A 25,727-nucleotide genomic window follows, 5' to 3' on the forward strand; every position below is an offset into this window, starting at 1 on the left:
CAGAGGAAAAGGAATCCTTTTATTTTACCAGTCGTAAATATCATGTGAATCTCAGTACCTAAAGATGAAGATCTACGACCGTGAAGATGATGAAGAGTCATCACATTATATAGATTAATTGAGAATAATTGTAAAAGTTATAAAGCTTTTTGCTGACAAAAAAAGCTTATACCCCTATAACGAATCAACGTGTATTTCTGAAGAAGGGAAGTATCAAAAATAAACACCATATACGACTATGAAAACAAACCTTTGCATAATATATGGAATATCATAAAAGTATAGTGTACTTTCGCATAGAAAACGTTTACTTTGATATGCAAATACAGTTAGAAAATAGATAGCATTTTACCATATCTTTTGTAAAGCGGAGAAGATTGAATACGAAAATTTACAATGGTGATTCGAGAATTTGACAAAAATTTTATTCGTTCACCTGGAATAAAGGAAAAGCAATCAAATATAAAAATACCTATATATTCTAAAACAACCTTATCTGTAAATATTAACTATTCTATTATTATGTATCTAAGTTCAATTTTGATAAAGAGAAAACTCGTTGAATTCAGCTTCAATTTCGAGAAATTCTCTTCTAATATGCTGAAGTGGTACATGTGATGATTTAAAACCTCACAGACAGAGGTGTGAAGAGGGTTATGCTTGCTATTTTTCTACTAAATCTAATCATGATTGAAAAGATTAGTTGAGGACCGAAATTATACGATAAAGCTCAAAAACAAAAATTGACAAGTTACAGTAGCTGCTACTAAAGGTAATGATATTGATTAAGTGTGTACGTATATATATGCATTTCTAGAATCAGGAATCCTATTTACTCATAACCTTACTGTAAATACACGTTAACCACAAGCTTTTGGACAACCGATATGAGTGTGTACAGTTAGGATTATTAACACGCTGGAGCCCGGCCAAACTCTTTGAACACGGTCGTGACATATTCAGTTCACCTGTTGGTACTAAACGTACACACAATGATATAATTACGTCGTTGTCAATATATTACCTGTGAAAATGATTAAGAATATTCTAAATGGAAAGGCCGGTTATGACCCGTATGATTCACTCCTCCGCTAAAAGCATTGGTCGAAGAAGATAATTCCACAATATTTTATTCAGCGATAATCCGTATTAATCATAATATAACTATTTCTTTATAGTTATAAAAAAAGGTTATAAATACCATATCTAAGTTTTTTCATTTTTAATGTTGTTCGTAATTTTCTAACAACTATTGTTAAGTATGTAATTATTACTTAGTGTTTACCGTTGGATTCCTATTTCTACTTCATCATTTTCCATATCCTTGTAGTCTTTTTTAATAACAAAGTTTTAATGAGAACGTATACATAACAGTATATAAATTCCAATCACAGCTGCAAGCATTATAAATATCAACTCATTTCCTAGGTCGTTGTGAATGGTTATAAAAGCATTTGTATTTTTACTCTTTTAATAAAACCGAATGGTACAACCATTTGAAAAACTTTTGTATATCGACATATATGCGATGAAAAGGATTGAAACTTTAATGACGCCCCTGAAAATGAAACTAACTAACCCGCTGCCTATTGAGCCGAATTTATAGTACCGAACATGAAGTAGAACAACGTTTTTATTTGATTCTTTTAGAAAAATTCGTTTATCAGTTATACAGGCTAACCCCTCAAATCCTTCAAAACCTTCAAACTTTTGCCCTTGATGAGATATACATATGTTTAGATAGGTAATTTGCTGTCAAGAAATGTATTAATTTATATTATACTATATATTACATACCTATCCAAAATATAATATTCGAAAAATAATAAATAACAATAATTATATAGAAAGGTAAAGAGTTTTTAAATTTCAAATTACATTTAAATTAGTGATTGTTTACTGTCTGCCCCTGCAGACAATGTAATGACAAAAGTTATTGGTCTATCACATTCAAATAGAAATAATTAAACATTTTAGAGTGATATTCAAAGTGACGTAAAGGCGTAAACTATTTGCCTACAAATGAGTTATACATTTATTCCTTTAAAGTTTTTGAATCTACTACCATTCACCCTATATAGTTTTGTTAATATATATTGTGCTATATTAAACGACTAATTTAGTTCAGTGACTTATTTATATGACATATTAGGTTTCATTTGGCTAAACAGCATTATCTAATGTTGTATACGTCAAAAAGTTGGAACGGCTCCGGAATTGCAATCAGATGGCGCTGGCATCGATCCGCATGCAGTGACCCGGTCTCTCTTACGTGCATCTGGTCTCAGATATTTGAAGTGCATTGTACTAAAAACAAAATGCAACATATAATAAATCAGGCAGTTATCTAATATTATACCGACATTTATTTTGACAAATTTATAAAAATGGCTTCTTGTCGTGGTGAGTTTCGTAAATAATAAAATAATTATTCCTAGCTTGATGTATATATTTTTTTTTTAATTTGCAGATGTTATGTTGGCTCTTTACTTACTTTTTTATATTGTTGCACCTGGTGAATGCGCTTTTAGAAACTTTGAACCTATAAAAACCATTATTCCCATAGGTAAGTTAATTTTTCATGAATTTTGTGTTAAAACTTATATTACTCTAAAAATAGTTCATTGTTATTGATGTGTTTATTTATTTATTTATGAAGTATGGCTGCCACAAGCTGTTACAATAATTTGTTACAATCAGTAACAATATATTAGAGGTAGTACTCGTATATTAGTCGTTCCAGCACATTAGATACCCACTGGAAAGCATATTAGTCTTTCCTAAAGACATCTATGGGGGATATACGGTAATCATCGTGTTTGACAGGCGGGTTGGCGACCGTAATATGGTAATACTGCACGCGGAGGACGCTGTTGTGTTTGTGGGCAGTAGCAATCACATATAATTAATGCACAAAGCATGAACTATATCAGATTATATCACGGGAATCGCACCCGCAACTTACGATCACATGTCTCTGTCATCTACCGCTGAGCTACTACTCCCCATTTATACGAGTATATTACACTAAGAATTATTAATTATGAGAAAATATTATTGTACTACTTGTTGAAAGCAGTCACAATAAAAAGCGAACTAAAGCAAAATGAAAGAAACAGTAAACAGAATAAAATAACTGACCACATATATTCCTCGATTACTTTATAAACTTTTATAATAAAACTATGTTTCAGCAAAAAAATCTATATGTATTATATATTCCTACAGTTATTAACATAATTACTTTAATTTATTATTATTATTGTGATCGTTTCAGCTATAGACTGCTGGACATAGACCTCCCGCATACATTTCCAATACTATCAGTTAAAAGCGGGTTGCATCAAATGTCCAACGTTGGCCAAAGTTTGCCCACTTTGTGGGTGGGACGGGCTTACCGGTCCATGCTCTGTTGTAATAATTTAATGAAAATAATATTTTTTTCCAGGTGCAATTTTTCCGCCAAATAAGGTTGCAGAAGTAGCATTTGCATCAGCGCTTACCCGAGCTTCAATGGAAAGCAAACACTACCATTATGTGTTGAAAGTAGTTTATTCACCATATGGAGACAGTTTTTCTGCATCTCGTGCTGGTAATAAGATTTCACAGCATTGTACATTAAAAATCTGTTATTATCGTATCAACTCATCTCCTTCTATAAGTGATGAGAAGTCAAAGACATTGACATTGCAATGTTACGATGATGATTTCTGTATTTATCGCCTTGAATCATCGTAATAATGAATCAATCGTATCACCTTTTCCTTTAAGCCCAAACATAATAATCTTCGTTGACAGCTACTGCAGTGCTACCGGAACCGCTATACTGTGACTTAAATACAAGCGCGGCGAGCCGGAGAGGTGTATCAGCCGCTTCGTTCCGCCAATGTAACGTTATTGGTCGAAGCGACGACGCTCATTGTCTTTTATCCTCAGCTCTCTCTTCTACGCGCCTTTATAAGCCTTAGTGAAGCGGTTTCTGCGGCACTACAGTAAATAATACATACCACATGTATTTGACTATTATTCATTACTTCTGTAATGACAATTTTAGCATTTAAATCCTTTATAAGTATAGTTAACCATCTAATTAAATATATCCTAAAGAATTTTGGATATAGAAAGAAAAACTGTTAAAACCTATGTCCGGACAAAACGCGCCTATGAAAGACCAAAAGGTCCACTAGCACAAAAATACACGGAAATTATTCCGTTCGGTGTGTTTATCTAATCCAGTTTTTTTTAATTTACTTGATTATGTTAATTATCGCAAACAAACTTAGTCTAGTTCAATCACTTATTTGGTGCTTTAGTTAGTTCTGTTTTATTTTTACACTTATTATGCCAATTTTTTGTCTTTGTGTGTATTCTTCTTCATACGTGCAATGCATAGGCTTCCCTTAACAAATCGACTGACTTTCTCGCAACCTTAACTGTGTCATCGGTCCACCTAGTGGATGTTGTTTGCAATAAATAAATGATTATTATTATTATTGTTAAAGGTAATATTTTCAATTTAGAAAGCTTTATATAAAAAAAACGTTACATGTTTTAGCCTGTGATCTGTTATCTAGCGGTGTTGTGGCAATATTTGGACCAACTGACGTGGATTCAGCTGCGGCTGTCGAAGCGCGCTGCCGTGCCGCTGGAGTACCCCATATACAAGTACAAATCATTTTATTTTAAAATTATATAGTTGCCTAATAAAAAACATAACGTATTGAAATTTATACCATAATTTAAAAATGAATCCATTTAATTAGGTTGATCATAGACAAGACCACTTGTAAAACATTGAAACTTTTTTATTATCTGTATGAGATTGCCACTATTCTCAAGTTACCAGAGGATGGGTAGTAGCGTCCTCTTCGTAATATAATATATAAAATACAAGTATTGTAAGATATGTTAATAAAAGAGGAAAAGTATTAACATAAACGTTAAATCTATTTTAGGCTGTTTGGCGGCCTTCTCCTGTAAGAGGGATCAAGAGAGAAACACCTCCTGGAATCAATTTGTTTCCTGAAGCAGTATCCCTGTCAAAAGCTGTCGCATTACACATTAAAGACAGCGACTGGAACTTTTATGTACTACTCTATGATGACGATCACGGTATATGTATTGTTTTAAAATAACATATCCAATTTTTATAAATATAAAATAATTATTTAATTTCCCAAATTATACATAAGAACATTTATTAAACAAACAAAATACTTAAACAGTAAAGAATATATGTACATTTGTAGAAGTAATATTGTAATATAGTAAGTAATATTGTTGACAAGTACAATTGATTTTCAATGTTCCAAAAAATAAGTAACAAAGATGAAGTACACACACAAATAAAATGAAGAAGTTACAATAATTATACATTATATAATATAACTTTACAGGTTTAAAACGCTTACAAGAAATATTAAAACACGCGGATCCCAAACATAAATGGTTTGTGCGTAGATTAAAACCAGGAGAAGATAATAGACCTCTATTTAAAACACTAAAATCTACAGGAGCTACTAGAGTTGTTATTGACTGCCCTGCGGACAGGGTACTCGAATATTTAAGGCAAGCTAACGAAGTGAAATTCTTCGAAGACTACATGGTAAAAGCTTTGTCACTATTCGTTATTAAATTGGATATTTATGTGTGTATATATATATATATATAAGTATAGGCATACATAGGCTTTTCATGTATTTTACCACAAAAAAAATTAAAGAGAACAAATTTTTAGAGTTACATCTTAATGTCATTGGATGCCCACACCTTGAATCTCGAGGAGCTACGTTACGTGCTGTCAAACGTAACATGTTTTCGTATTTTCGATCACACAGATTCAAGAACAAGATCTTATTTAGCAGATTGGAAAATCAGGGGTTCTTCTGACGTTGAAATACCGAAAACAACTCATGAAATAACAGTAAGTAAAACAGATTAATGTATTGTACACTTGAAGAAACATTACAAAGATATCTGATTAATTTTAAGGTAGAAGCTGCACTAGCAAGTGATGCCGCAAGTCTAATAACGGACGCAGTAGAAAATATACCGGAAGGATTTCAGTTGGAAGCAGAAACAGCAGAATGCGGATCAGATAAGCAATGGGAGCAGGGTGAAAAATTCTGGAACCACTTGTTAACGGTATTTATGATTAGTGGTTAATATTAAACGATATACATACACTATCTATTGATTATTTTAAATATTTTGGAGTATATTCCTGCTTAAAAATGTATTATTAGTTGCTTCCTATGCAATTAACAATTCTTTTTTAGAACCCGGTGAACGGCATAACAAATAAAATAATAATTGATAATACGACGGGTGAACGAACTTATTTCGATGTCGAAATTATGGAACTTTCCAAAAATGGTTTTAATAGCATAGCTAAATGGAATTCTAACAGTAGTTTTACTTATGCACGATCGGCGGTGGAAGTGTCAGACATCTTAGCAGAGAAATGGCAAAACAAAACATTCAGAGTCGTTTCACGTATTGGAGCTCCATATTTGATTGAAAAAATACCTAAAGAAGGCGAAGAATTAATTGGTAATGATAGATACGAAGGATACTCGAAAGACTTAATACACGAAATTTTAGCGGAATCGCTCCATCTCAGCTATGAGATAATTATAGTTCCAGGTAATCTTTATGGATCATATAATAAAGAAACAAAGACGTGGGATGGTCTAGTAGGATATCTTTTAGAAAGGGTAAGTAGTAAGTTCATATTTATTTCAATGTATAAAAATTTGAAATTAAAAATGATCAAATTTTTAATTTAATTACAGAAAGCTGACCTAGCTATATGTGATCTTACAATTACATACGAGAGAAGATCTTCTGTTGATTTTACAACTCCTTTTATGACTTTAGGAATTAGCATACTGTATTCAAAACCAACACCTCCCCCTCCCGAATTATTTTCATTTCTTAAACCCTTTTCAGTTGATGTTTGGATCTATATGGGAGCAGCATATTTAATGGTATCCTTGTTACTTCATATCTTAGCTAGGTAAGAGAACAGTAAATATAGATGGAAGAGTCCAAAAAGAAAAATTTTATCAATACTCTTAATATCCCTGATTTTAAACTCCATTACAAAAAAAAAATTTTGGTTTCCTTCACTCTGGTGTTCCTAATAAATATACGTGCCATTTCAGAAACTTCAAAAAATATATTAAGTTCAAACTTAATCGTTTTACTTATTTTAACTTTTTTATCTGAAATATTAGGAGTGATAATTTTCCTTATACCATGCATTATGTTTTGATGATTTATTATACCGATAAATTATTTTTAGGTTAGCACCAAAAGACTGGGAGAATCCTCATCCTTGTGATAAATCGCCGGAAGAGTTAGAGAATATATGGCACATTAAAAACTCTTGTTGGCTTACTATGGGTTCTATTATGACTCAGGGTTCCGACATTCTACCAAAGTAAGAAATATTTACTATCTACTTTCGTTAAGTTGTTATTTGAAAGACACTTTTCACTAGATTTTTGTATTTAATTTATCATTAATACCACAGAGGTTATTCTACAAGATGGGTGTGCGGTATGTGGTGGTTTTTCGCGTTGATCATGTGTTCATCATACACTGCAAATTTAGCTGCATTTCTAACAAATGCTGCTATGGATGACTCTATTAAGAGCGCTGAAGATTTAGCAATGCAAACTAAAATTAAATATGGAACTGTACAAGGCGGATCGACGTTTTCGTTTTTCAAGGTAAAATTTGCTCATTGTATTGGTTATGTGCTTCTAATACAATTTTTTAACAAAACATAAATATACTATCAATATTTTAGCGTTCAAATGTATCGACGTACCAAAAAATGTGGGGCGCTATGGAATCTGCGCGACCATCTGTTTTTGTTAAAAACAACGACGAAGGAGTAGAGAGAGTACTAAAAAGTAAAAAGAAATACGCTTTTCTTATGGAATCAACTGCAATCGAGTACCAGTTGGAGCGGCACTGTGATCTCATGCAAGTTGGTACAACGCTTGACTCTAAGGGATACGGGATAGCGATGCCGTTTGGTACGTACGGTTATGTTAAAAGATCATCAATCTACATATTATAATCGTTAATTATAATAATTATATTTTTTTATTGTAGATTCAACTTACCGCACAGCTGTCGACAACGCGGTTTTAAAGTTAGCTGAGAGTGGGAAATTAGTTGAACTCAAAAATCGTTGGTGGAAAGTTCCAAAAGAAAAGGCTTGTGTTGTAAGTACAATGTTTTTTCTTAAGACCAGAAATAAATTCTGGAGTTCTTTCTATATTTATCTTAACTAATATTTTTAGTCCGAAGAAGCGGGTGAAGAAGGAGCTAGTGCAGAGGAATTAGGCGTTGATAATGTTGGAGGTGTATTTGTAGTGCTTGGAATAGGATGTGGAATGGCCGCTGCTATGGGTGGGTTTGAATTTTTGTGGCATGTCAGGGAAGTTGCTATTGAACAAAAGGTAAGGGTAGCCCGAATATATTTATATATATTAAGCACCAGGTGGCTGTAATGTAATCTTGTGGTATTTTTAAAAAAAAATCTTGATATCTTTCTTCAACTAGGTCACTTTACAAGCATATAGACGATGCTATGATTTTATGCCTTTATTTTCATTATTCCTGTCTGGTTGAAATCTTGAAAAGAAAGACAGGCACTTTAAACCAGCCAGCATGCTCACTATCTAACATTATAAGAAAGATTAAAAGAGTAAAATAATATATATTAATGATAATAGTATACAAATTAATTATTATTTGTAAATAATTAATTTTATTTGGAAATATAAGGTATAATATTATTTGCTTAAATTTTATAATTAATATCCGTTTCAAGTGTAAAAAGATTCCCGTTACTCGAACTTAGGCAATAAATATCATGCTGTTTGAATATTGTGATAAAATTAGACAGAGCGTCATGGACTATATTCGGATCTCCTAACATTATCCAAAAATATCTCCATAAGATTTTCTATTACAAATTACGTTATAATTTTGTTTATACTTCACAGATGTCGCAAACAGATGCATTTTGGGCAGAATTAGCATTCGCTTTGAGTTTTTGGGAAACAGAAAAACCTGTAGTGCACTCAAGACCCTCTTCATCGAGGTCAGGATCCATAGCCTCAAGAGCCTCGTCTGTTCTTCGCTCAGCAGCGGACTTATTTCATTTGGATGTTTTTAAATAATATTTTTTTATAATGTGTGTGGTATTAAATAAAACAGTAAGAGCATTCAATAAATATGAATTTATTAGATCTAAAAATATACAAACATATCAAACCGTGGTGTTATTACTCTTATTGAAAACATTCAATAAATTAGACTCCTTTGAATTAATGTAGCAATATTAATTTAATTCATACCCTTTAACGTCATGGCTATAGTCGTCGAGTCTGAGGTAATATTTTACATCCATGTAATCCTAAAAAAGGGTAACAAGAGTCACCAATAATTAATAATACTAATCTTGGTTATAAGTTGTGGACGAATAGTATTAATAAAGGTAACGTGACACAGACGTTGACTTTTTTTCCAAACATTCAACTGACACTATCAAACTTGTGCCAGTCTTTTGGTTTCGGCATTGCGTGTATTTGGGCAAGAAGAGAGCTCGAACAAGTTTACTTATTTAACATGTACTTGAATGTATACTTCAACTAATAATTCCTTAATTAATGAAGATATGAGTAGTGCTTACATTGTCTCATTATTGTCACCACTAATATTAGAACTTAAAATCATAATTTAAAGACATTAATAAAAGTTAACAAATATTCCTTTTAAGAACTTATATTAACTATAAGAAAAATAACTTCTTAATAAATTTCATCAAAATTTATAAAAGAAGTAGCAGCTCTCAATACAGAGACTGCCCGTGACTGGGAGCGTTCTCGGTGTGGTGACGGTGAGGCAGTCGATGGTGCAGCAGACCGAGGTGGGGCTGCAGGCTTGTGAAGCACACGAGGATCAAGAGAAGCCCTCCATTCGCTCTCTAAAGCTTCTCTAAATGTGACCTATACCATAAAAATTAGCAACAATTAATTAATCGGTATGTATAATTACAAAACTCTTAAACTTATAATTCTAAACGAATTTGTTTTCTACCCAATTATAAAAGTATAAGACAATTAGTTATAGGTGTAAAAGCTTTGAAAGGGTGAATGTATATCTCATTTGTTAACAAAAAGCTTTTAAAACATTTCTAAAAACCGTGTATAAAACAATCATCATCATTATGTCAGCCGGTAAACGCCCACTGCAAGGTATAGACCACTACTAAACATCGCTACGATGACCGATAAAGTGATCACTCTGTAAAATATATTTCTTTCATTGGAATACGACAGGCCGTTCTAGCAGTACACAGGTTGCAAGGGCAATTTATATACGATATGTTATTAATTAAAAATAAATATCAAATCATTTCAAATTTAAATCTCTTTCTCACTTAATCATTTTAATATACACCTGAATGCCGAACGTAAAATTCTTTTCCTTACTATGTTATCAATACGTTATTAATTATTTCTGAAGCATTGTGTACTAAAGACTAGATGACAGCAAATATATAAACATATGAACAACATATATAAAGCCTATTAAAGGTTTTACGCTTGTAACCAATCATCCTGTATATTTTCTATTTTAATCTAATTTTTTAAACCTAATATGTTTGTTTATTGTAATATATCACAAGTGTAATTATTTATAGTGACACATATATAAATATACAGGAACTATTTTATGAAAAGTAATAATATTTAATTAATATAAGTAATAAGAATTACATGATAGTACCTTTTCTTTAACACTTATCTGTCGAGCGTGTAGAAGAAAGTCGATCACAGCTACGAAAATACCCAAAATTCCTCCGAAACCTAACACTAAAAATATTCCACTGGTATTCTTCATTTGCAAAGAACCATTATCATCTGCATCGTCTGTTGATTCCTGGAATAAAATACACAGAATATATTAAATAAATGCATAAAAAAAATTATAAAATTTACGTGTTTTTAATATTACCTGACAACTCCCTTCTTTGTCTTCACTTTCCCACCATTTCTTCTTCATAGCTAACAGATCCCCCGTCTCTTGTAAAGCTAAAATAGCATTGTCAACTAGTCGTTTATACGGCGAATCTAAAAAAATAAAGAATTTTATTGCTGTCGTCCTCTTCCAAAGCATATATTAAACATAATATTAAAATAAACAATTAAACAAGTGCATAAGTAAAACTATTTTTATTTACTTGTAGGATACATAGAACAGAATAAAGTTAATATATTATAATTTTACACCAAAAAGGTAAATAATTTTGAAAACTTGTCTCTAATTACTAAACAGCTTATAAAAATACAACATACCATTTTATTTTAAAAATAGACATTTTATTTATGACCTTTTTTATTTTAATTCCAAAAAGGGTCACGATCCTCGGTTGGTAGGGAGACAACGCAAAGAGGAGTATTCTTGTATTCATTACTCTATTTTATAGGGTTAATATCCAGTTGAATTTGTTTTATAGGCACCAGGATTAGGGTTTAATATATCGATGTCTGTAGTATCACCTTAAATGATGTTATTATAAAGCAGATATTGATACAAATTTTCAGAGCCCTTTTCACAAACCTCTTACAAGAAGATACTAGATTTGTTATTTGTTGATAGTTATTCCTGCTGTTGATGCTTGAAGACAGCTTATGCCAAAAGCACAAGGGTCTTCGTTCATATGTTAAGGAATTACGACCATTTTAATGTATGTACTATCTTTGGTATATTGTGTCGTAACAGAAATAACAATAATTAAATATAAATTATTTTTACTTTATTAACGCTTACTCACTTTTATGTAGAGCTATGCCGTAATCTTTACTATCGAGCTTCGAGCCAACCATCTTCAAATCGCAATTTCTCTGCATATAATACTCGATAGCAGTTGACTCCATAAAAAAGACATAGTTTCCTTTACTTCTTACCACACGATCTTTTCCTTCGTCATTATTATTAGTAAATACAGTCGGTTTGGCCGATTTCATGACTGTCCAAATCTTTTGGTATACTGAATCATTTGAAGACTACAAAAAATAATAATAGTTGATGATTTGATTTACTTAAAAAATAATACTCATCTTTATCACATTTTTATCAGTCATAGGAAGTTCAATGCGAGACTTCCATAGATTTCTTATAGCATGACTCTTGACTGGACCTGGATCCTACTCTACGCATGGTCGCATGGTAGCTCACTTCGAGCCTCATGGGCAAGCTCAACGAGTCATGAAGTCTCTGCACGGGACATCTCTACGAGATCGATTCAGGGATGAATGACCGACCAACCCAGCGAACTAACAAGTTGAAGTGGAATTAAGCAGGCCACATAGCATGCAGAACAGATGGCCGCAGGGTCTTTACCGTTATCGAGTGGTAATCGCGAACCAGCATATTAACAATACTTATACAATTGATTTAGAACGCACCGCAAAGAAGTTATACGTTGATCCATTAATGAGAACTCCATACGAAATTTCATTTTGTTCAGAAAGTTCCTTAACATCCTTTATTTCGTTGTCGCGACGGCTGTTACTTAGAAAGGTCGACATGTTAGCGGTATAGGATGCGGTTACGATGAGAGCAAAAAACCACCACATACCCGTTACCCATCGTGACCCAGCTGCCCTGTAATATTTAGAACGATTTTGTTATAGGTAAAGCATATCAATAGGTATTTTTTATTTATTTGATATATCATTTTATTTGATATCTCGGCATTTTCAACTCCAATGGGGAGACAGTGGCAGATTACTGTAGGCGCTCAGCGTAAACCTCCTCAAAATATCTAAGCTTGTGGTCACATTCCGCAGCCACATATCGAGGCGGTACACTGCATGTTATAACATATAGGGACATAACTTAGTGAGATGATCAAACACTGAAACGTCGGCCCGAGCTATAGCCCAAGATGCGCTTAGCGCTGCGATTAGTGGTCGTTCGAAAGTGCAGCAAGACAAACGGACCATCTGCCCATCCATTTGACACTGACTGCACTGCGTTGTACTGCACTGTATTGCAATAATCAATCTTAACAATGATTTTAGATCCATAAATTGATGGACAAAATATGCCAATTAAATTTATCTTCTGAAGTGACATATTGACATTATTATTACGAGATTGGTCACTTATAATATAACAATTATTATTACATACTTATTAGAATTATCGTGTATGGGTTTCAAAATTTGTTCCTTTCACCCGTTTGCACTGAGTTTTTAAAACAAATAAATCCTTGCATTTGCCGTGAAAAATAAAAACGTAGTATTCAAGAAAACGTACATGTTAATAATGTTTATAACATCAAAAATAACTTTTCATAATTAAAATACCTGGGCAATATATCACATCCTTGTGTCATAATCGCACCCATAGTCAACCACATACAATTATAAAGACTCCAGATATTTTGCAAATTCTCAGGATTCTGGTTACAAGGATGTGGGTTCACCCAATCGTCTTGACTCATTCTGAAACAAAAAATAAAGAAGACTTTGCGAATTCAGTTTTACAATTTTTAATTCTAAAATTATTGACAATAGCAACGTCATTATAATATTAACCGTAGTATGCCACAGCCAAAAATATGGGCTCCTCCAAAGACTTCCAATAAGAAGGGTCGGAAGCGGCTTGCGTACATCGTCTTCCGACGACCTTAACAAAGTTGTTTATCTACCTCATAGGTGGATGTCCTACATTGCGCTTTCCCTGCCGTAGTCACTCCGGAACCTTAAAACCCCAGTGGCCATCTGTTCAGGGCACATGTAGCCTGTCTACAACCACTATAACTTGTCAACTTATTAAAAATGAAATGCTCGCTTAAGAATTTAGGTCAGTATATTAGATTTTCACTTTTTAATTAATCACTTATTGTGTAAAAACTTGTTTGTATACCCCGTAAATTTGATTTAAGCAGAATTGCAATAATTATTACATATTGCAGAATAGAAGAAACTACAAAAGCCGGTATAGTATATACTCCACGGTTTCGTGCAAAATGATTTAATGAAAATAAACAGTAATAACTTACCTAGCACATATTAAAAGAACTATTGAAGCAATTATGTAAGCAGTGGCTAAATATAACCAAACATCTAAGGCTAAAGGTTTTATAAATGAAAACATGTCCGGTTGTTGAGGTTCTCGTTCTCTAAACAACATACTGATGCCCAAAGACATAAAAGGAGTCGAAAAATCAACCACTGAGCTGCGCTCAGATGTTATAGTGATATCACAAATCGCCATTTCTGCATTCTGTAACGCACAAAATCTAAAATTAATGTATGTTAAGCATTATTTAATTTAATACATTGATATAAATAACATACCAATTCCAAAACTTCCCCTATCAATCCATCCCATTTTTTGGTTCCAACCATTTGATTTCCAACACTATTTCCGTTTATTCTGTATATTTCATGTTTTATATCTTCATATCCCTTTTGTTGTCGTATATGTTCAAAAATTGCATCAATAAGATCAACCGCATATCCTTTTTGAATTATAGTACCGTTTGATTCTTCCACGTCAAAATATGGCATACCAATTTTCGATGCAACCTTATAAAGAATATGTAATTAAAAATTACAAAGTCGATTGTTATCACAAATATTTAATATATTAATTACCCTAACAACAGAATCCGAGGTAATTGCTTTGGATCTATCAGTAACCGCAGTGTTAATGGTTATAATGCTATCTGTTTTCGAGTCCCAAGTTCCAACGTGAACAAATTGACTTTCGCTGTCCAATTTTGAATAATAAAGAGTAAAATTATTTCGTTTTCCTGTCTCATCAAAAGTTATATTTCCCGTGGTACCTCTCAGAGTAGTCTGAAAATAATTATTTTACGATTTAGTTATAATATAGTGAATTTTGATTTAAAGATAATTATTGTGTTTAATATATACATTAAATAATAAATTTTACCCTTAACAACACCTCTCTCAAAATTTCACCATACTTCCAGGCCTTTTCTTCATAAGCCACTTTACTTTCAGCGAAACATAATTCTGGCGGTTCGTCAAAATCATTTTCTTCACTCTCCTGTCTCATTATACGAATGGCTTTTTCAAAATGGTTTAAAGCATCTGCAGTTAACGCCGTTTCTAGCTTTGAAATAATTTAAAACGCTTTAAATGTAATGTAATTGCACTACGTAATAAAATACCTTAGCTTTATCTTACCGTAATAGAAATTTCATCTGCATTTATACCGAAATCCCTCCACATGGGTTCATTTGATTTAGTCAAGTGTAAAGTGGAGACATTTGCACGAAGCTGAGAAATCTCATCCAGTCTTACTAAGTACGAGTCGAGAGCTGTTAAAATAAAACTCTGCAAATAATTGATTTATTCTTTGGAATTTATTTAACACACACTTGTGCATTCTTCAAAGATTATTATTTAAGTGAAGCTTATTTATGTTTATTTTTATTTATATAAATATTTTTTTCTAAAATGAGATAATTTTTTTAAAATCTATCACCGTAATCAACGACCACAACAAACATGCGTGTCTTTGACACTTTATCTAGTTTTAATAGTTTTCGTAGTCTGTTTTAAGATTAAAACCAATTGAATAAGCATAGATAGAAAGTTACATAAGTTAAGTTGACGGTATGTGCTGTCAATAAAGCATAGAAGAATAAAATTTAGAGAGAATTATAAATAGTGCAGTATATTACTTTGCTTTTTATTACCAATTTCTACATCACAGAATTCATTTACGAGCATCAAAATAAAAGATGGCCTATACTACAGTACAAAAGTAAATTCCCAATGAACGTGAACACAAAACCGTTCAGATAGCGATTTGGAAACGTTTACGTACACTTTTATCCAACTGCAACAAAATGTTTTATATATTTTTTATTAATACCTCTATTACCTATAAGCTATATTTGGTAGTTATTCAAACCTGGTATTGCGTGGAATTGTTGACTGAAACAATCTCCTTCATATATTTTGGGATGTTATTCACATCACAATCTATTACATGATAACTTATTCTCAGCACTACAAAAACGTTTTTAAATGTCTCTCTGTTGTCACCGTCAGGATCCAATTTCTCAAAATGTATGCGTTCATTATTGTATGGCCACGAATTGATAACTTCTTGTAGACGTATAAAACCTAGAGCAATTTTTAAATTCATGTATTCATAGGCGTAAACACAGATTTATTAGTCAAACATATTTTAAAAGTAACTACTTACTGCCATCATCTTCGTAAAATAACGTGAATCTGTCCCACTCCAATTCTTTAATTAGTGTCGCATAAGCTTTAGAAATTAGCTCTGCCGGCGGATGATAATAAAGTGAGAAAAGATCTTCGTCTGAGGTATCTGGTATTTGCCACGCAACAGACAAGTGAGACACCTAAAATATTATCAAGCACTCTTGGTTTTCAAATAAATTAAAATATCTAAACAGGTTATCTTTATTAAAAGTAGAAAATAACTTTTATTTTAGAAAATAATTTTCTTTTAGTAAAATTTAAAAAGAAAATGTTAAAATAATATTCGCCGAAACTGCAATCTCACATAACGTAATAGAAATGACATTCACTGGAGATGACGCCTTTATGAAAGTTAACCGCAAATTTTTCGTTTTCGTCCTTTGCAAGATAAAACGTAAATTCAATTGTTTGGTTATGATTAATCAATAACATATTTTACACTTACGTTCAATTTATTACACAGTAAACAAGATATATCACAAATACCGTTTGTAGGACGAACATCAATCAATGCCGCAACAGCCCCATTTTCGGAAAACATAGAGCATACTGAAATAGAAATACATTTACTTGAAAAAATCTTTACAAAATATTCGCACCAGCACCAAAATAAACAAAGAAATAAGTAGTATCGATATTGGAAAAAACCATAAAAGTTTACTTACATTCTTGTGCCACGGAAAATGTATCCACAACATTTGGATGTACAATACGCCCTTGATAAAGTTTTGAAACATCTGCGCTCGCAAGCACTCCAAAAACCTCTTCCGATGTTGTACTCGTTTGATGACTAAAAAGGGCCGCTGAAATAATTAAGCAAAAATAAAGAAATTGCTTCCATTGCGTTTATTATTATTTTATTTATCTGAATCCCATACCGACAGGAAAACGAGAAAAACATTCCACATTCACATTTTGAAAAACCAATAACGGAATTATTAAATTTACTACAGACATCGCAGTAGCTTCAAAAATAGTTAGCACATGAGGCGAGCGCGCGACCATAAAACCGTCTGAAATATTTTTGGAAAATCAAATTTAGGTCACAACTCTCGCTGTAAATGTGGCAGAAACGTAGTGATATTTACTTCGGTTGCGGCGTTCCTTAGTTAATTTTGTACTAATGTGATAAATTTATATAAAAATGATGTAGTAAACGTTCTGGCAAATAAATATGTGTAATTTTTAACTGTAAATATTCGTAAATTGTTTGTATTGCTACGATAACCTTTATAGTGTTACATTAAAGTAGTTAAGGATCAACGGTTCCCTAGTGATGAAAATACCAACAATGCCATGGTGTATACTCTTTTGTTATCTACTAATTCAACAATGCAACGCACTGATCAGCAGAGAGATAAAAAACGACGTCACATTTCAAATTGGTAGGTATTTTAAACCCAGTATACTGAAGAATTTGAACAGTTAATATTTCATTTATTTTTATTTTATTGTAGGAGGAATATTTGAAAATGGAGCGATTACCCAACGCCTAGCCTTTGATGACAGCATGAAGGATGCAAGCGTAGACGATTTTAGGCTGGAACCTATAATAATACAACAGTCCAGACCAGACATATTTTCAACTTGGAAGGATTGTAAGTCAAATATTTATTTAAAAATAATATGATACGTATTTGTTTAATAATCTTGGTCAAGAAGAGAAAAAGTTTATAAATATTTATACTAATCCCTTTTTTGGAAGTTATTTCTATATAATCAATGATGCACTACTTAATAAGAGACAAAGAGAATTTATGTCGAAAAATTTAAATTGAATATCCAGTAAATATTTTTTACTCAAAATTCTTGTTGCAATTTCAATTATTTTGTCTGCTTATTTAGAGTGGCCTGTTTAGAACATTAAAATTGACAGCACTTCAAAGTACTTTGGCCTTATTTTCAGTACTTTCTTATAAAATGATTTCAGTATGTTCAAGCCAAACAATTCAACCAATAGCAATATTTGGACCTCAAAGTTCCTCTAAAAATGCAGCGGTCAATGACCAGTGTGCCATTTTAAAAATTCCACATCTACAAGCAAGCTGGCAACCTCAAATTCCTGATTTAACAGCGGAAAATAACTCACTTATAGCAGAAAATAATACAGAAACTAAGGAACAAGAAGAAAATGTTGTCGCGTTTAAAAAAATAAGCATCAATTTCTTTCCGAATAGTGACGAGATTTCTGTAGCGTATGCTGCTTTATTAAAGTACTATAAATGGGAAAATTTTGCCGCACTTTACGAAGATGAATATGGTAAGATTACTATTATTCGTACATAATACAAAATTTTGTAAAATACGAAAGTAAGCCCTGATTCCAACCTAATTATTATTTAACATCTCTTGCTTAATTTGATAATAATCAGGGAACGTGTCTTTCACGGTTTCTGAAAGGACCATGGAAGAGGGCAGCTCGGATTTTCTCTATTAAAACGAATAAGGAATGAGGAGATCCGTATACAAACGAAAGAAACCGCCACAACCCAACAAGTAGGCAGTTTGAAATGGCAGTGATCAGGCCGCATAGCGCGCAGAACATTCGTCGGTTCTGGAGTGAAGACCACGGACTGGCAAGCCCAACGTAGGACACCCACGTTATGAGGGTCGTCAGAAAACACCGGGTGAAGGCTGTTTCCAACCAGTGTTATTGCAAATTTATCGGGAAGACCTATGTCAAGCAGTGGAAGTCCTACCGAAATGACTATGAAATAAACCTGAATAAAATATCTAACAAAAAAATTAATAAGATGTTATATAAAAATGAAACCAATTTTTATCAAATAAGTCTTAATTTTAATTATTGCCTTAATTTTTTTTAGGTTTAATGAGGATTCAAAAAATTTTAGCGGAGAATACATATCAGTATCCCGTTACTGTTAGACAACTCGAGCCCGACGGTGATAACTACAAAGTGAGACCAAAACTTAGTTGAAACTCTCGTATCATATTTTATTTTCCATTATAATACAAAATTTGTGATAACTTTATCATCATTCTTATTTAAATTACTTGATTTAACTTAAATTTTTTGTTTCTTCAAGGTATTTAAAGAATTGCAAAATAGCCAAGAAACTAGGTTTTTTATTGACTGTCACGTAGATAATGTGCTCAAGTATATGGACATTATAAATATGTTAAATCTAGACGACTTTTACCAGGTAAAACTTTAATTACGTTGTATCAATTCATCAATTTACGTAGTTTTAATTAACAAAACATTGTTTTCACAGCACTACATATTTTCAACAATGGACACTTCTATTGTTGCTCACAAGCTCACTGACTTCCGCGCAAACATCACTTGGCTCAGTGTTACAGAGTACGATAAACTAATAGATGCGCAGCATTTCTTAGCCCAGAGAGTGGAAAGATGGACAATCAATACTGTATCGCCTCCTGTAACCGATATGCCGGTATTTTGTTTTCTTTCAGATAACAATTCCTTACAAATTAATCTTACTTCATCTGAAATTTGTAACCACTTCTTTTTATTTTAAAATTCTTACTCATCTCAATAATATAATTTCGATAACTTATTAATTAATCTAATAAAAAGAAAATTGTTATCTTGTTCAAGATCATTATTGAACTGTATTGTGAAAAGCAGTTATATTTTGGGGAGTAAAGAATTTTTTGCTCGGATGTACAATTTCAATTATATTTATATTATTATGATTATACGAGTACCAATTAATAAAGTGACAATTTAATTTCAGCTTGAGGCTTTGCTGATGAACGACGTAGCAAATCATGTTGTAAAAGCTCTGACGACGTTAGAAAAAAATACATCTATACAAAAGCCTCCAACTTTCTCTTGTGAGCCAGATACAGAAGGATGGGAATATGGTGCTTTACTACAACAGGAAATTTTAAAAGTAACGAAACATAAGATATAACTGTAATATAAAGTAGTTTCATGTAACGTGTTTGATAATTAACCAAGCATTTCAGCGCTTAAAAGAGTTACTTTTCAAGTCATTATATATGATAGAATAGATGAAGATAATTATATAAAGAAATACGTATAAAATGTTAAATTTACTGTGATTTATAATCTATATTTTAGACACAAACAACAGGAGTCTCCGGGAACATACAGTTTGACGAAATGGGCCAGAGAAAAAATTACGTTTTGTACGTCAACGAAATACATTTGAAAAAAAGGCAAACAATAGGTAAATGGGAGTCTTCGTCTGGAGGGCAAATAATAGAGGACAGACCAGATGCCGACATTATCATTAATCAACAAACAAGAAAACATTTCTATGTAAGGATTAAACTTTGAATAAGAAACTTTTAATACTTACCGAATTTAACAAAAGATAGGCCTTTTATACTACTGTACTATAATTCTTACCAGATTTAAATCATTCCAGTGAAGTATTACAACACAGTCCAGTCGATTGTGGAATGATTTACCGCTGAATATAAGACTTGCTAACCCACTACCTATTTTTAAGAAAACGGTGAAGGACTATTTACTAGACCTATGATTATTTATCGGCTAATTCATTTCTTATTCTTCTTCTGTTTCTTTATTCTTTCTGAGGCAATTGCGATCCAAATCAGTTTGATGTTTTTTATTTATTATTGTATTTTATCGTAATATATATTTTACTATAAATATGTATGATATATACATATCTATATGTGTACGTATATTTGTAGATATGTAGGTTTTGTAACGTAAACTACCCCTTATTTGTACTTCTACCCTTTTCATAGTATGGTTATCTGTAAGAGATTGTCTTGTGTGATAAGATCGCCCTTTGTACCTTTTTGTATGTTATTACGAAAATATTTTAATGCATCCAGGCGTGTACAATAAAGAATATTAAATAAATTGAATAAGTAATAATGTTTAATAAAATATAATAAAAACGGACTGGGAAGCGCAGCATGGGACATACACTCACGACAACATCTTCAGACAATTTTGTTAGTGTTATCGGAGGACGCTGGACGTAGGCTGCTTCCAACCGATCCTATTGTAAGTGTGCGGATAAAGCTTATCGAGGTCTAACAGTGGATGTTTTACAGAACAGAAATGATGTCGATTAACAATGACAAATTTTAATGATTTAAGATACTACTGGAAAATTCACATACCTAATATAAGTTTATGCGTATTCACACAAAATATTTATATTTTTCAGGTCATATCTCGTAAAGCTAAACCATATTTTTACGAGAAAGAAAAATGCACAACAGCCGAGTGTGAAGAAGAAGACGACGGCGAAGAATATGAAGGTTTCTCCGTCGATTTGGTCAAACAAATTTTTGAAACATTGAGAAAAGAGAATTTTAACTATACATATTCTTTTAAACATGACATGGATTACAAATACGGACATTATGATAAGGATAAAAAGAAATGGGATGGTTTAATTGGAGATTTACTGGATAAAGTATGTAATCGACTTTTTTTTAAAACACGTTATTTGTAAATGATTATGAAAGAAATGATAATAACTACAGAACCACGTACTTTGAACGATTCATAAAATTTATTTCAATTAATCCATAATATTTACCGCCAAATCTTAACGTTGTAAGTAACGAATTTAAAAGAAAAAGTTTATGTTTTGCATATACGTAATTAACGATAAATCAACAAGGATAACTTCTATAGAATGTGATAAACTTAGTTCATTAAATCTCAGTTGATTAATGTGATACATTATAAAAATTGTAAAATATGTTTATAGTTTCACAACTTTTTCCACAGAAAGCTGATTTGGCCGTCTGCGATTTGACAATAACAGAAGAAAGGAAAAAAGTTGTTGATTTTTCTGTACCTTTTATGAGTTTAGGAATAAGTATATTATATGTCCAAGAGAAAACAGTTGACCCTGGCATGTTTTCATTTCTAAATCCCTACACCTTTGAAGTATGGATGTACATTGCCACTGCGTATTGTGTTGTGTCCATCGTTCTCTTCGTATGTTCAAGGTAACTCATTTTTAAAGTCTTTATTAACCAAAGAAATGTTCGATCGCAAACATAAAAATAATCATGAGATTTTAACGACTATTAACATTTATTAGGATATCGCCTGCTGACTGGGAGAATCCTCAACCATGCGATAAAGATCCAGAGGAATTAGAAAATATATGGAATTTCAAAAATTGTACTTGGTTAACAATGGGGTCTATTATGACACAAGGATGCGATATTTTACCTAAGTATAAACTGACACCTTTTGCCTTTTTTAAAACAATTGTCGCTGTTCTAAATTTAAAATAATTTGGTTATTATTTTAAGAGCTATAGGGACAAGATGGGTGTGCTCAATGTGGTGGTTTTTCGCTGTGATAGTCTGTCAAACGTACATTGCACAATTATCAGCTTCTATGACTTCAGCCCTAGAAAATGAACCTATTAATAGCGTCGAAGACTTGGCTAATCAAAACAAAATTCTGTATGGTGCTCTTGATGGTGGTTCAACATTAAGCTTTTTTAAGGTAGTTAACTGTAATACAAGTTTTAAAATAGTAACGGCATTAACAACTTTTTCAATTAATAAGTAAAAAAGTAATATTAAAACGACTCTCTTATTAATACATATACATAACAATAAAACATTCACACTGTACTACAAATACTCGATACTAAATTTATTCTCAGACAGATAACATAAAGGAATAATGCATTATATACCTTCACACTACTGTGATATTATTGTTAAATAAGAATATAAATTTTTATTTTTTGACGGAACAAAATAATTTTTTATAGTATAATTATCATCTTTCAGAATTCTAATGACAAAATGTATCAAAGAATGTATGATAACATGATTGCAAATAAGGTAGTTTTGGTGGTTAACAATGACGAAGGCGAAAAAAGAGTTATTAATGGTAAAGGTAAATACGCCTTTTTCATGGAATCTGTAACTATTGAATATAAGTTAAAACGTAATTGCGATCTAAAAAAAGTTGGAGGAGAATTGGACTCGAAGGATTACGGTATTGCTATGCCTGCAAGTAAGATTTTTTTTAATATACAGTTGTCAGGTAGTACTTGTTAAAAAAGTTTGCGCTAATGAAATATATTTTTTTAAGATTCTCCTTTCCGTACTGACATAAATAGAGCTATTCTTAAATTAAAAGAATCAAATGCTTTGGATAAAATAAAGCGAAAGTGGTGGGAAAGTAAATACGGTGCTATATCTTGCTACGTAAGTAAATTAAATAAGACTTAAAAGTGAGATTAAAAAAAAACATTTAGATTAAATAAACAATTTGTTTCAGCAAGAAGAAGACAAAAATGACGTTGAAGGGGACTTGGAAATTAAAAATTTGATCGGAGCATTTGTTGTTTTAATTGTAGGTCTTGTATTAGCTTTGTTCATAACGGCAGCAGAATTCATGAATGAAGTTCGGAACATAGTTGTGCGTGAAAGAGTAAGTTTGTTTACATTTTTTCACCTTACACTAATACACTATAAGTGATGTAATGAATTGTAACAAAATCGATTTCTTTCTAACTATTTGGTCGTTTATGGTATGCTTAGTAAAAGTTGATTTATCTTTAGTTTACCATCATAGGTAGCCTGGCGATACTTTTGTACTTGTGATTGTTCGAGCTTAATTCTTAAAAAAATCCATTGAATATACGTGAAAAAGTAAACTCCTCTTTAAAATTTGGAAAAATATCATGGAGGAACCGATAACCGACACATTTAAAATTACCAAACGTATGTAACATTCACCAATCTGCACTAGGCTGAAGTGATAGATTATAGCAAGCTCTTTCTTTCACAAACGCCTATGCATCCAAACAAAGAGGGAAAAAATGAAGGTCACGTTATACTAAAAACTAAGATGAATTAATTTACTTTCAAACATCTCTGAAGCTGGTTTTAGTTAAAAACCATACAGCTGCAGTTATTAATGAAATTTATTTAAATTATTTTTTCTTAATTATCCTAGTAAGGTGATAGGTATTCCAGATGGCCACTGGGGTCTTAAATTTCTGGAGTGTTATTCAGAGACTTGCAAACGCTTCGTAGGACCTCCATCCACATGGCAAACAGCAGCCTTGGTGTCTTAAGACGCTGGATGCAGACCGCTTCCAACAGTTCGCATTGGAATTCTATGGAGGTGGTGATCGGGCAATGATCGTCCTACAGCTGAAATAATAATGATGATGACGATGCCTGGTGATAAAAATTGATTTAAATGTTAAACGAAACTTTTCCCTTGGTTATAAAAGCCATAATATTTTTTTAGTATACATTTAGTAAAAAAAATGTTAATTAAGCAATAGACTTTAATTAATTTTATTAAAGTAAAATATTTATTTAAATTACAGGTAACACACAAAGAAGTATTTATGAAAGAACTAAAAGCTTCGTTAAATTTTTTCCAACTTCAGAAGCCAGTACTACGTAATCCCAGCCGAGCACCGTCTGTAGCGTCATCTATCCGCAGCTTACCTAAAACTGACAAAGAAAAACGTTCTAATGGATTAGACGCCTTTCTCGAATTCGAGAAAAATCCTCAATAATGCAATAATATCTAACTAACGATTAAAATTTACTTCGTTTTATACTCTATAAGGTTTTGCTAAATATTAAGCTTTGCCAATGAAATTGCCGCAAAAAGTGGACGGATGAAAAGGTCGTCGGAAAACGCTTAATGTACGTCGCTTCAAACCGGTCTTTTTGTAAATCTACGAGGAGGCCTATGTCCACCAGAGCACGTCTGATCGTCTGAACGGCTGAAATGATTTTACAAAAAGTTAACCATTTTTAATTCACGTTTTTTTTTGTTAATCACAGTATGTGTCTATGCTATCGAAGCATTTCTGTTAGGAAGTGGTAATTTTTCAGTGCCTTCTTGAAGAGGTCAGAAATGCATGATGCAACGAGCTCTTAGTAAGACTTTCTCGGGAAAGCTTCTGAGTCAAAACTTTGTCAGTAGAATCAGAACTTTAGAGAAGTTGTCCAATTTTTGTAAAGTTAATAGATGCGGGGTCTGATGACCATAGTGTATGATACATTATTTTCAATCCTATTTTTTATCTCAGAAACTGCGCCGTCTAAGTCGAGCATTGTTGTGCAGTAACTCAAGGGTCGAGAAATATACCAGAACTGCCCGGAGATTCTATTCAGTAAAGATTTTTTTTTTTCATATCGGAATCATCCAAATCAATGAGTGTCATGCGTTCCTTCAGTGTTTACTCTATGCAAGTCGTTATGCTACGAGCCGTCAGTGCCACATTGATACCGCGACGAATACAAAATTACTCGTGTTTTTATTGTATCTATACAGTATTAACAGAACATTAATCAATAAACTAGGTACTGAATTTAAAAAAAAGACTTGAGATGTTTCATTTAAATTTTGAGTTTAGTTGTAGATAAATAAATTACAAATCAAATGACCAGTATTATGAAAAGGCAAGT

General features: G+C 32.2%; 2 protein-coding genes across 5 annotated transcripts; one reads left to right on the forward strand and one right to left on the reverse strand.

The window, feature by feature from the left end:
- Positions 1–2,264: 2,264 nt before the first annotated feature.
- LOC137918529 (uncharacterized) lies at positions 2,265–25,727 on the forward strand. Its single transcript, XM_068761350.1, has 32 exons — positions 2,265–2,403; positions 2,471–2,566; positions 3,449–3,592; positions 4,556–4,665; positions 4,956–5,112; positions 5,397–5,605; positions 5,738–5,923; positions 5,992–6,144; positions 6,279–6,716; positions 6,795–7,018; positions 7,307–7,444; positions 7,538–7,736; positions 7,817–8,048; positions 8,128–8,240; positions 8,319–8,477; positions 9,027–9,197; positions 17,563–17,695; positions 17,768–17,908; positions 18,241–18,570; positions 19,136–19,227; positions 19,358–19,474; positions 19,547–19,729; positions 20,033–20,191; positions 20,383–20,583; positions 21,473–21,724; positions 22,045–22,268; positions 22,364–22,501; positions 22,581–22,779; positions 23,073–23,301; positions 23,380–23,495; positions 23,569–23,721; positions 24,632–25,727. Exons 1-32 carry the CDS (start codon positions 2,388–2,390, stop codon positions 24,824–24,826), a joined length of 5,607 nt encoding a protein of 1,868 aa, XP_068617451.1. The 5' UTR covers positions 2,265–2,387; the 3' UTR covers positions 24,827–25,727.
- LOC137933846 (glutamate receptor ionotropic, kainate 2-like) lies at positions 9,263–17,519 on the reverse strand. 4 transcript variants are annotated; one of them, XM_068777914.1, is made up of 17 exons: positions 17,399–17,519; positions 17,189–17,323; positions 16,976–17,113; positions 16,756–16,859; positions 16,288–16,450; positions 15,991–16,205; positions 15,258–15,407; positions 15,001–15,183; positions 14,700–14,903; positions 14,400–14,630; positions 14,102–14,325; positions 13,404–13,541; positions 12,498–12,696; positions 11,864–12,095; positions 11,044–11,159; positions 10,816–10,968; positions 9,263–10,031 (listed from the first exon to the last, which is right to left on the reverse strand). In XM_068777914.1, the coding sequence occupies exons 2-17, from the start codon at positions 17,313–17,315 to the stop codon at positions 9,834–9,836; spliced, it is 2,775 nt and encodes a 924-aa protein (XP_068634015.1). In that variant the 5' UTR covers positions 17,316–17,323; positions 17,399–17,519; the 3' UTR covers positions 9,263–9,833. The 4 variants fall into 4 exon arrangements, with proteins under 4 accessions (XP_068634015.1, XP_068634017.1, XP_068634016.1 ...); XM_068777916.1 differs by lacking the exon at positions 17,189–17,323 and having other exon boundaries at positions 16,797–16,859; XM_068777915.1 differs by lacking the exon at positions 17,399–17,519 and having other exon boundaries at positions 17,193–17,355.

The sequence above is a fragment of the Battus philenor genome, unplaced genomic scaffold (genome assembly GCF_028537555.1).
Source record: "Battus philenor isolate CCGP_79_NKW_IND1 unplaced genomic scaffold, ilBatPhil1.0.hap1 SCAF_14, whole genome shotgun sequence".
Lineage (NCBI taxonomy): Eukaryota > Metazoa > Arthropoda > Insecta > Lepidoptera > Papilionidae > Battus > Battus philenor.

What these genes read in the sequence shown, in the direction of transcription:
- LOC137918529 (XM_068761350.1), top strand. An exon ending in GGTTCCGACATTCTACCAAA is followed by an intron (nt 7,445 to 7,537) that starts GTAAGAAATATT and finishes TTAATACCACAG; the next exon opens with AGGTTATTCTACAAGATGGG. An exon ending in CTCCTGTAACCGATATGCCG is followed by an intron (nt 19,730 to 20,032) that starts GTATTTTGTTTT and finishes ATTTAATTTCAG; the next exon opens with CTTGAGGCTTTGCTGATGAA.
- LOC137933846 (XM_068777914.1), bottom strand. Translation starts at nt 17,315, where the DNA reads ATGGTCGCGCGCTCGCCTCATGTGCTAACTATTTTTGAAGCTACTGCG. An exon ending in ATTTTCCGTGGCACAAGAAT is followed by an intron (nt 16,860 to 16,975) that starts GTAAGTAAACTT and finishes TTTCTATTTCAG; the next exon opens with TATGCTCTATGTTTTCCGAA. An exon ending in GTTCTTTTAATATGTGCTAG is followed by an intron (nt 13,542 to 14,101) that starts GTAAGTTATTAC and finishes TTTTTGTTTCAG; the next exon opens with AATGAGTCAAGACGATTGGG.